The 12,772-nt window shown below is 35.4% G+C and overlaps 1 protein-coding gene across 17 annotated transcripts in view; it reads left to right on the top strand.

Moving 5' to 3' along the window:
- The window catches only part of TRDN (triadin), a 373,567-nt gene that overhangs the window by 234,917 nt on the left and 125,878 nt on the right, over positions 1 to 12,772 (top strand). For all 17 annotated transcript variants that reach the window (XR_014147926.1, XM_081828915.1, XM_081828916.1 and 14 more), the window contains 4 exons: positions 36 to 68; positions 188 to 214; positions 2,808 to 2,834; positions 10,642 to 10,689. Coding sequence is in view for 16 of the 17 variants with exons in the window: in XM_081828915.1 (XP_081685041.1) it covers positions 36 to 68; positions 188 to 214; positions 2,808 to 2,834; positions 10,642 to 10,689 (135 nt within the window). In the remaining variant the exon portion in view is untranslated. The remainder of the gene's footprint in view (positions 1 to 35; positions 69 to 187; positions 215 to 2,807; positions 2,835 to 10,641; positions 10,690 to 12,772) is intronic.

Here is a 12,772-nt window from a genome sequence, read left to right as displayed (position 1 = left end):
ATAATAATAATAACAACAATAATAATATGTTTCAGAACAGGAAAAGAAAGAAAAACATGTGGAACCAGGTAACTGTTTTTAAATTCCTCTATCTTCCTTTCATTTTATTATTTAATTTGCAATTGAATACTGAATCCCAATAGAATGGCTTAGAATGTTGACTTTTTTCTTTTCTTGTTTGTTACAGCAAAGTCATCAAAGAAGGAACATTCAGGTGAGTTAGACTGATGTTTCTGGGTTCTTTCTACCTGATGTCCAACGTTTATTAATGCTGCAGCCTCAGACAGGTGGTAAGGGCCATGCCAGGAGAGGGCAGGAAATCTCTTCATCTCATGGTCTTTATTTCAAGTTCTTGACATAGAGTTAACATCAGTGCAGTTTTAGAAAACAAAACCAGAATATGTTACACTCTTGCTACCCAGTGAGTGTTCTGTAAACCAGCAGCATCAGGTTGTTAGAAATGCAGTGTCTCTGGCTCCAGCCTGGACCCACTGAATCAGAATCCATAACTTCCTAAGATCCCCAGTGACTCTGTCAAAGCAGTGTTTGAGAAGTACTGATGAGTGTAAAATAACAAAAACAAAACAAAACAAGAAAAAAAAAAAACACTTTCTGTAAAAGCATCCAATATTGCTTTACTTGTAAAATATGGAATATTTAATTCAGCAAATATTCTCTCCCTATTCAAAATGTTACTTAATGACATTTCTTGAGTACTCAGGGGAGCTGCAATGAAAGTAGAGATAGATTTTGCCCTCAGTATATTTACATTCTAATGGGGGAAAATTGAATTGAGAATCAGACAATCGGTAAAACACACATACAAACAAACACATCTAAAAATGCAGTTGAGGGCGCCTGGGTGGCTCAGTTGGTTAAGCGACTGCCTTCGGCTCAGGTCATGATCCTGGAGTCCCGGGATCGAGTCCCGCATCGGGCTCCCTGCTCGGCAGGGAGTCTGCTTCTCTCTCTGACCCTCCTCCCTCTCATGCTCTCTGTCTCTCATTCTCTCTGTCTCAAATAAATAAATAAAATCTTTAAAAAAAAATAAAAAATAAATAAAAATGCAGTTGGTACGAATACCAAATGGTTTTCTTACAGGTTTCTAGCATTTAGTCTGTCCTATTAGTTGCTTCAAATGCAAATAAGTGCAAGTTTCTAAAACTTATTTTACTGACTTCAATTTAAAATATTATGTGTTGATTTTGCCTTCAAATTTCTCCTCAAAGAACTTCACGGAGTTTTCGTGTGTATATGTTTGTGGGTATGTGTATAGGCGGTCATAGGTTCCTATAATGTCCACTAGGTGCTCTTCCCATTTTCTTGTATTTAAATGGAAATTACATCTACTCAGTGTTATGTAAATAACCAACCATACAAATGTAGCTCTACTATTTCCCACCCCCACCACCACAGACCAGAGCAAACCACAGGTTCAAAGCTACATTTCTTCTTCTTCTTCTAAGTTTCTAAAACTTCCTCAGACAACTCAATCCATTTAGTTATTCCTCCAACTAGTTCCCATAGCATCATCCTCTTTCCTATAGCATCATCCTCTTTCCTATAGCATCATCCCCTTTCTTATAGCATCATCCTCTTTCCTTTATAATAGCACTTATTATACTGTTATAATCACATTACCTTGCTTTTTTCCATTTTAAATAGTCAGAAATTAGAGTGCCTATTATAAAGGCAGGCACACAGTAGGCACTTGATAATGGTTTCTTTTTTTTTTTTTTAAAGATTTTATTTATTTGACAGTGAGAGACACAGCAAGAGAGGGAACACAAGTAGGGGAAGTGGGAGAGGGAGAAGCAGGCTCCCCGCTGAGCAGGGAGCCCAATATGGGGCTCGATGTGGGGCTCGATGCGGAGCTCGATCCCAGGACCCTAGGGTCATGACCTGAGCCGAAGGCAGACGCTTAACTACCGAGCCACCCAGGCACCCCTTGATAATGGTTTCTTAAATGAAAGGAGAAACACCGAATAGAATAACCACGTTTAAAAAAAATTTAAATGGGAATTACTTTTAAATAATTTCCAAGATGAAATGCTCACATTTCACCATTTTACATTAACATTGATATTATTTATCCTTTGGGAAGGAATGCTTTTGTCCACCTTACAGAGAACAGAGTATTTGTTCATTTGTGAGTAACATTCGGGGGTGGGCCAAACACATATTCTCATTTATGCACATATGCAGAAAACTAAAATAAAATATATATCATAGAAACATATAAACATGGAGAGACATGCAGAATGACTAGGGTATAATCAGTTTCAAGAATATTAATAGCTAACCATTATTGTCTAATATTAAACCTGACAAAATACAAAACTTAAATTGCTTGAAATCGTTATCTGTTCATTTCAGGGTATGATTACAGTGTAGCAGTGTGGCAGTAATTAGTTGTATTTTAACAATTGAAACCATTGGATAATTTATCAATCCATTTCGTTCTTTTCATACCACTTTAAGGAAAATGCATTGGCATGTATATAAAAACAATCAGATTCTTAACTAATTTAAAAGGCAAACAAAAGGAGTAAGTTGTGAATGAGCATTCTGTATTGAGAGAAGATATAAAAATGTAAAAAAAAATCTATGGTTCATGGTGCATATTTATAGTATACAAAAGAAAATGGCACAGTGTTGTATTTTCTTCTTCTCAGATCTATGGTTTTCCTTAGTTTCCAAGGTTATAATACAATCTTTTAAAAATTTTAAATAACCTTAAAACTATTTTAGAGAGAGACAATGGACTTGTAATTAATTTAGACTTTATTGTTTCTTGTCTTTAACAGCTCCAAGTGAAAAACAAGTAAAAGCAAGTATGTTGAATAAAACTTAAAAAAACGAAAAGAGCATATTTCAGCAGCTTACTAATTTTTCTGTTATAGACAAGGCTAATGCTAATTCTTGAGGCTGGCTTACCAAATGTTTCTTGCTATTAATATTTGTTGGGTTGAAATAATATACGGAATTATTCAACCTTTTATGTGAATTTATTCTTCTTAAAATTTATTTTCATTTGCAAATGTTAATTTGTCCAGATCATAACTCCTTTTTAAGTAGTTTGTATTTTTGTTTCTTAACTTGCAGAATAAATGATATCTTCAGTTTCTTAAACACATCAGACTTAATTTTCCTAATAATTAATCACTTGACCAAACCAGTAGGCAAGATAATTTGCCTACCAGTGAAAGTCATGGTATCTTTAATGAAATGAAGCCCCCAACAATTTTAACTACTGCTGGTGTAATGTTATAATTTCCTTTCAAGGTTTATATGTTCAGATTATGAACATTGACTGATAACTGATACCATGGCATTTGCATCAATATTAGCTTTGACGGTATGCTTAGGGACAAATGCTGGTTTCTTTGATGGTTTTTCTCAATTAGATGAAATACCTAACAGATGGTCACTAATGAAAATTATTTTAGGTGTAATGACATGTATTTGATTTTAGAAAAAAATATACTTTTATCTTCTCTGAGCTTTATGGTCAAACCTGTCTTATGCATGATGTAAATATGATTATATTTTTTCATCTGGTTTGGAGCTGCATAGTACCATCATTATTAATGATGGTACTAATATATAAAACAAATGCATATTTTACTTAGTGCCAGGATTTTGAGATAGAGTATATCATTGGTGGATATATCAGAGAAAAATTAGAAAATATAATTTTAAGTAACTTGGTGGGAATGTCTTTTTAAAAATTACAGTTAGAAGTGTTTACATAGACATTATAGACTTTGAGAGGTGTAACATGAATCTAAAATTCCATTTATATTTTCATGAAAATTTTTAGTTGAATGTAAAGCTGATTGGAACTCTTTATTATGGAATCTTCAGTATGCTAATACTTAGTCTGTAGAAGTGCATAATCAAGAAAATGTATAAAACAAAACATAATTTTGCAGCACTGGTAGAGAACTTTAGATTGAAGATTATGCTAAAAACGAACATTTTCTTCCTAGAAAAACGTGACATATAGATAAAAATGTTGATTTGAGTAAAACAACTCTGTAAGATCTGCTATCTATGAAGCACACTATCCAATCAAGTTTTGAAGAGATCAGCATTTTTTGCAGGAAATTAGCAAATTAAGTTGCTAAATCATCTTAGACCCAATATAAAAGTTTCAAAAGAATTAATACTCAACTCTCCATATGGTTGAGAGATTTAGACTTAACATGGGCATTATCTCTCAATAAAAAAATTAGAGATAATTCATAAATTGTTTAAATTCTCTATTAACAACACGACTATCCATTTCTTCAACTAAGAATTACTTTTCAATCTTGAAACCATAAAACAGAATTTTTACACATCTTCTATATATAGTGGGTCACTTATAAAGTTACTGCCTAATGTAAAAATTGCATATCATTAAAAATACTCTTGAAAATTCTTAAAATCACCCATATGGTATGGTGCACATAGTTTTGTGTATATAACCTAAACATTTAGGATATTATTTTACATTATCTTAAATTATGAGAGCAAATGAGAGTGAGATGTATAGCTTAATTAAGATAAATTAAATATTTGTGTGATACAATTTCATGGTATTGAATTAAAGAGGAGAGGTAAGATTGACAGTCTGTGGAAAAAAATAAAAGGTAATTTGGCATTAGCACTCATTCAAGGAAATAACTAGAATGTCAATTAAGTTGGTGGTGTGGAACAGTTTCTTCTAGATTCTGAGGAAACCAAAATTACTGTAGGAAAAATACTAGAGGACACAGATATACTCGGGAACTGTACCAGTTCGGGGTGGTAGTTATCATGGTACCATGAACTTGAAGAAAAAGGAAATTTTTCAGGTTCAATGATGTAGTTCTATGGCGGGGCACTTAATACCCCTATATACAAAGTTATGTGTCAGAGATTATGTGGATGGAGGAAGACTGCCTTGGACCAAGCAGGTATGCCAAACCTAGATTTACAATTTCTGCAAGTCAACACACGTTCCTTTATCATAGGATGTACAAAAATGCCTCACCACACCCAATTCCCTTCTCCGCAGTCCACTGTACCTGCTTTCCCACATGCTGGATAGCAACATAAGAGTTGATGCTATGACTTAGGAAGAGGACAAAACAAGCAGATTTTTAAGCCCTAGGTCATTTCAGATACTTAACGTTCTCCTTGATGAATCTTCTAGAGGGCATGTCGTAGATGATTAGCAAATATATTTGACTACATCGTACCCTTTTTTCCCCCTAAAGACACTTCAGTGACCAGGGTGCCTCAAGACCTTGAGAAACACTGCTATACATTACCTCCTTCTTCATATCAAGGACCACAGGGCTCTGATCATGTATTCCAAAAGCATGTTCTTCTAGCCTCTGGTCAGTTTGAATTTTGAGCAAAAAAGGCTCCAAAGACCAGATCAGGACCAAAGGCTAGTCATTTTTAATTGTAGGTTCAAATTTATATGAAATGGCAATAATCAGGCATTTTTCTTCCCTTGATACTAGCACTGCATTCATTAGATTTGTGGTATGCTCATCCACCAAGCCTATGTTCAGGCCCAATATCTATGGGCCTGAACAATAGATCTGATATTAATGAGGAGTGTCTAGAACACAGATTGCATGATATGTATGACCATGAATCTCAGTTGGTTAAGACAGAATTCATATTCATATCATTTCAGAATAATTATTACTAGCACCTCCTTTCACTTGCTCAGTTTGGATAATAAATTATAAGATCACAACCCAAATCACAGACAATGCTGCCTGAATGAATTCAAAATAGTATTAATAAAATTCTAAGAAAAGACAAGCTACACACTTGGAAAAGGTATTTGTAGCATATATAAGTAACAAGAGTTAAGTAGCAAAAAAATAAATAACTCCAAAAATGAAAAACAAGACAAAGAACTTGATAGACAGTGAACAGAAAAAAATGGACAAAAATATGTAAGCATCAAAAAAAAGAAAACTCTATAAATGGTTTATAAACATACCAAAAGATGTTCAGTCTCTTGATATAATGGAATTTTAATTAAAAGCACAATAAGATACTATTGTACCCATGCCAGATTGACCAAAAAAGAGAAAAATGATTATTCTGGTAATGGTAATGATATGAAGCAATAAAAGCTCTCACATGTACTGTTGGTATGAATGTAAAATTTGGGGGAATATTGTGGCATATTTCTGGAAAAATTAAACATGAGCAAATGCACTGACCCAGTAATTTCACTTCTAAGAAAATTCTTGCACATGTGTAACAGGAAACATGTGTGCGAATGTTCATAACAGGATTACTTATAACAGCACAAAATCAGACATGGCCTAATGTCCATTGGCAGGAGAATGGTTGTATAATTATTAGAATGTATAGATAGATAGATAGATAGATAGATAGATAGATATAGATATATAGTGGAATAGTATACAACAATTAAAACTGATAATCAACTACAGCTACTCATGTCAACACGGCTTCTGTAAAAGGTTAAACTGAATTTATTTAAGCAAACAACGATTTGAATCAAGCAGTGCCAAAAATGAAAAAGTAGTTAGGGGTGCTCCATAGGCAGGGGCTAGGACAGAGGTTTAAGAAAACACAGAAGCAAAGCAAAGAAATAATTTAATTGGCTAGAACTTAATTGTTTTTCTTATTTGGGAACATTTAGTTATTTGGCTGTCATGATAGCTGTTCTTAAGTTTTAGTTTTTCAGATTCCAGAAAAATCTAGATGACTCTGGCTTTGGTTTGTTTATATAAGCTACTGAAGTCACTAGAGCTACCCCAGTCTAATAACCTCTTTAACTATTTTAACACTGCATCTCAACATGATGTTTTGAAAGAATCAAATCACAAGAATTAAACAATAGAAACCAATTTTTATACTTATCTAACTAAACAATATAATTTGATCTATGTAAAATGGTCTTGTCTTTGTTTAGAGATAAGTACATGTAATAAAAAACTGTACTGAAAAATAGGGAAATGATTAATACAAAATTTAGGACAATAGTAATTCTGAGATGAAGGGAAAGGCATGAGGTAGTGGAAGGTTTCAAAGGCTTTGTGATATTTTATTTCTTAAACTCACAGGGTGTTATAAAGGTGTGCATATTTTTTATTACCATTCCTTAAAATGGGCACATATGATATATGCCTCTATGCCTCTCATTTCTATATTTTTCATAATTAATCAGGCTTTAAAAGCCCAGAGCATGAGGAGATAGAAGTGGCGACATCATGTCAGAGCTCCCTGGCAGCTGTGATGGACCACCGAGAGATGAGCAGCTGGGGTTGGGGGCAGATATAAGTGAAGGATATGCTTGTCTGCGGTTATCAAGAGTGAAAATATTATGTTTCTGAAAGTATCACTGAAGTGGAAAACTGATGAGGTAGCAGACAGAAGCAATATTTGCAAGAAAAAAAGGCCTTGACTTGGCAAAAGGAGACAGGATGCAGGCCAGACTGGTATTAAATATGGGGCAGGGATTGGTCATGCTTTGGGGTGGCAAGGAAAATAAATGGTGCAGGTATGTGCTGGTGAGGTGGGGAAAATATGAGGTAGTGTAGTCTGCTTTTGTTTTCTCTATGAATCTCTCAGAAGCAGCTTGCCTCTATACTGTAGGATACTGGAAGCTTGAGGAGGGGAGAGAATGCATGAGCCAGTTGTCTAGTATGGGAAAACAACTCCTCAAGGTCTGTGCTAGTATTGTTGGTCAGTGCTGAGCTATCCCTTAAATACTGAACTGAGACAATTCAAGTGAGATCTGTAGCAGGGTGAGGCCCTTCCTCCAGTTTGGATGACTGCTCAGGTGGCAGGAATAAAGTAGTTTTGGTGTTTTGGGGGTGTAATGGGTTGAATTATGTCCCCCCCAAAAGAATATGTTAAAGTCCTAAGTCAGTGTCCATGAATGTGACCATATTTCAAAATATGAAATTACAGAAGTAATCAAGTTAGGATGAGGTCATACCGGATTAGAGTGGGCCCTGAATCCAGTGACTGGATAAGAAGAGGGAGATTTGGAGACATGCAGATACACACAAAGAGAAGAGAACCATGTGAACACAAAAGGAGAAATTGGAGTGATGCAGCTATAAACCAGTAAATACCAAGGATCGCCAGCAACCACCAGAAGCTAAGAGGCAAGGAAGGATTCTTTCCAGGAGAATTCAGAGATAGCTTCAGAGGATGGGCTGGAGACACCTTCATTTTGGATTTCTTGCCTCTAGAACTGTGAAAGAATAAATTTCTGATGTCTTTAGCCACCCAACAGTTTAAAAGCAGCCTGGAGGACTACTACAGCTGATGACTATAAAAGCAGACACAAAGTGAGCGATTGCACCGTGGCTCATTTATATATTAGCTTGGTAAGAGTAAAAGTGAGGACATGAAGAAGATCTGGAGCGGTGAGAAAGGGGTAAGATCAGAAGAATGAAAGTATTGACCAAGTCAGATACTATTGGGAAAAGGTTCTTGAGTAAGTGAGATGTAAAGGGAAAAATGATGCTGTGGTGCCAGAGAATAGGATTTTGGGGATCAGAGTTTTGGCAACAGAGGAAAAGTCCAAAAATATGTTGACAGGTGGTAGTGAGTAGAGAACTGGAGTCCAGTTTTTAGAAGTGAGGAGGCTAAAGAAATCAGAGATGAAGCGGGCATATGAACTGTGTGTGTAAGTGACTCCCAATCCTGGTTAAATATTAAAATATCTTGGGAAGCTTCCAAATATATGAATAGCCAGGCCTCATCCCAGACTCACTAACTCAGAATCTCAAAGCTTTCAAAGCTCTATAGCCCACCTAGGCCTACTACATCTGAAAGTCATGGACTTATAACAGCCCCCCAGCTTATTCTAATGTGCAGCTGTGACTGAGACTTGTTCTTAATGAAATCTCACAGTAGTAGTGGAGAGGATGAAGACTGTGTGCAAAAAATACTCAATGAGGGATGGGGCAAGAGTATAAGGTCGGTTAATGAAAAAGAGGCATAGAGCCAGGGGCAACCTGGCTGTGTATTTCAAAGGAACTGGGATTTAGAAGAAGCAAGGAGGTAACAACCTCTGAGAAGTAATAAGAAGTAAAGAGGATAGATACATCACTTCCAGGCACTTTGGTATGCAGGAAATAGGAAAGCAAACATTGTCCATTTCAGAAGACTGCCTGCGGGGATGCAGTGTCCTTAAGGAGCTTGAGTGTGTTTAAAAGAAGAAAGCAAAGCACACGTTCTAATAGAGGCTGAGAATGTAGGGGTGTGTACTGTGGTGGAGAGTTGACTTTGGAAAGGGCCTGTTTTTTAAAAGAAATGTGAATTCTGTTTTCCGCTGGAAGCCCATACTCATGGTGGGAACGGAGGTAAACAGGGATGGGGATCACTGAAGAATTAGTCTTGATTGTCTCTTAGGGGAAGTTTGGTAATCAGTTTCCAAACTATGGTCTGGATATAGCATCACCTGGGAACTGATTAAAAATGTAAATTCTCAGCACATGCCCCAGACTCAAACTAATCAAAACCTCTGGGCTCAGCATCTGTGTTTTAACAGCCCTCGGAGTGACTCTGATGCATGCTCAAGTTTGAGAGCCACTGGTGTCTTTATCCAGAAGGTATATAACAGCCAGGGGTCTGGGTAGTCCAGCCTGGAGAAGAGGATATTTACCTCTTGTCTACATGCAACTGGTAAAGGTTTTGGTATCTAATATTATGGAATTAAAGCCTAAATATGATGTGAAGGCCTCCTCTGACATGTGATCTTTCTCACAGCCCAAGGTCTATGGCATAGGGAGGGCAAAGGGACATGAGGAGTCCTGTTGTTTGGTTGTCCCCAGAGCCTCAGTTGCTGAATGCATATGAGTGAGGGGGACACGTACAGATACTAATAAGAATAAAAATAAACATAAAAATTCATGTGACCAAGGAGAACTACATCAAAAATAAAAAGTTAATAAAATAAGTAAAGATTTGTAAATATTCACCAGTTCATTATTATTTTTCTTATTTTCTTATGAACTAGAGAAAACTTAAATTAGCTTTGATTTGAGGTCCAAAATCTTGTACTAGGACCAGCATTTCAGATTATGTCTTCAAGGCAGCTCTCTTATATTCCACACTAGATATTCAGAGAAACTCCAAGAACACACTTTGGCCTTTTATCTCTCTCTCTCAATCTCTCTCTCTCTCTGTCTCCAAAAAATATTCAAATGGAATTTTCTGTAATATTGTGGTAAATCTTTTATAATATAAAGCTAATTGATCAAGGTCAAATACTGCTTACTGTCCCCATAATTAAAGGCTAAATGAAGAAGTCCTTTGAAGTCCTCTTCCCCAGAACTCATACATCATTTTAGATTTGAATATAAACTGATTAGTATTCCAGTGTATTTTGCGAAATAAGCCACCTTGTTTTATGGTCACCACTTAGGCATTAGAATTTAAAGCCACAGAATTGTATCTTGGAGAGATAAGAGAGTTCATTACTTAAAAATACATATAAGCACTTTATAGAGTGGTTTTCTCTGCTGCTTGCTTTGCTCTCAGGTGCCACATTTTATCCTTGGGGCACTTTTAGTCTTGTCTGACTTACAATACCATAAGATAGCAACCTGGCATTTCTGATATCCATGTCTCATTCTTTAATATCTGAATTTACAGAAACTGAACGAGCCAAAGAAGAGACTAGTGCTGCCTCAACTAAAAAAGGTAAATGTAGCTTAAAGAAAAAGATGTCATGGCTATAGCTTATTTCTGCTAAGGTTTCTAACTTAATGTATTGTTCAGTGCTTATAGAAGAGCTCTATGTATTGATTTTACTATTTCACTGATACAGAAGGAAACCCACTTTGCACAAGATTTATGGTATCCATGTTTACAAGGCTTTGTCTTCAGTGTTCTAGTGCCAATGGTTCCAATCCTTTAGGGTGATAAACTAAAACTAGTAATTATAGTCCAATTGCAAGTTAGTGTTTGAAAAATTGAAGAAATGCTGCTATTTAAACTCAACAAGATCCCAATCATCTGGAGAGCATTTAAATTCAATATACTGCCTTAGGAAGGCAGGCTTGAACAAATGAAACTTGGACTAGGAGAGCTTACGTGAACAATGTTCACTTTGTGCTTGTGTAATACTAAATTAGAAAATGTGCTCCTTAAAATGCTCACATGGGGACATTTTGCTTTAAGAAATATTGGGAAGCTTGGAATTTAAGTTTTCAAAGTTATTTCTCTTATCATGTCTAATCAGAGGCAACTACTTATATGAATATTGACTCCCTTTAGGAGACATTTTAAATAATATTTTTAAGAACATTAATATACATTAAAAGTGATCATTGTGAGGAGACAATGGACTCTGGGAAACAAACTGAGGGTTTCAGAAGGGAGAGGGGTGGGGGGATGGGGTAGCCAGGTGATGGCTATTAAGGAGGGCACGAGTTGTAATGAGCACTGGGTGTTATACGCAACTAATGAATCATTGAACACTACATCAAAAACTAATGATGTACAGTTTGGTGGTTAACTTAACATTATAAAAAAAAGAAAAGTTTTACATATTCTCAATTCAAAATAAACTGGAACAATTCTAAAATTTGTGATTCTGTTTTACTGATAGACAGAAATGAAATCAGTAATATATCCAGTGTCGCCAGAAATATCTCAAGGGACAATTTGACAACCTTATACTTCACATACTCTCACATACACACACACACAAACCTACACACAAACCTTTTCACATACTTCACTAAAACACCATAACGTTTTTCTCTTAAAAAACTCTCTTATTGCATACGCTTTATAAAGAGAATATATATCAGGACTCTAGTGAGATATAAAATGTACATAACACACATCCACATTCTCAAAACCAAGCAATTTATATATGTACATATATTAATATAAGTGAATACATGGATATAAATTAACACAATATAAATTTATATATTAGTTAATAATATAATATAAATTAATACATTTCATTAATATATAAATTAATGTATAAATTAGTATATATATGTCTAAGGTAAGACAAAAATTAGATAAAGAATATTTAAAGAAAAAATATAAACTTTTTTGTAAGGTAATAATTAGAAGCTAGAGTTACTGAAATTAATGGGTGCCCTCTCTTAATTCCTAACCATATCTTTTTCTAATAACCTAATATTTGTGATGCCATTTTTGATAAGTGATTATAGTACATGTTGCATTGATATCTTTTGCTAGATATCAATGTGCCCTGAGTGGTAGAGTCATAAATTCACCAAAGTCCACATTAATGTATCTCATTCTTTCATGATGTGTTATTTTCAAATTATTTTACTTGTTGGCATTAAGTGGAATGTGGGGAAACTTGGTTGTTTCAGAAAGGCTAATGCCATGGTATCATGAAAAGGCTAAAGGTCTAAATATAGATTCAGAGAAAGTCATTAGTCTAGGGAAGGATGAAGTGTACATGGTCCAGTAAGTGAATCTGGTATTGGTATGTATTAAAGCAAGAACAAAAGTGAGGCAAAGTTATGTGTCAAAATTGGTAGCCAATGGTGAGGCCAGTGGGGTTTCCAAATAGCAGTTGTTTGGGTCTCATATGGAATTAGATTCCAGATACTAAGCCTTAGGGAATTCCTGATTATGAAAGACAGTCTGGAGACAGAGTTAAGAAGGAAAAATTCGACTACTAGTAACTGAGCCCTGCACAGACTCTGAATCACTTGGAGCTTGGATATTTAAGGTAGAAATACAAGCACACATAGTTTGGAGTGCAATCAGATCAAATTGGAGTGAGCAA

This window comes from Leptonychotes weddellii, chromosome 8 (assembly GCF_054177405.1).
Source record: "Leptonychotes weddellii isolate Sample4059 chromosome 8, ASM5417740v2, whole genome shotgun sequence".
Classification (NCBI taxonomy): domain Eukaryota; kingdom Metazoa; phylum Chordata; class Mammalia; order Carnivora; family Phocidae; genus Leptonychotes; species Leptonychotes weddellii.
The sequence above is the reverse complement of the archived record's forward strand: the minus strand, read 5'-3'. Positions and strand labels throughout refer to the sequence as shown.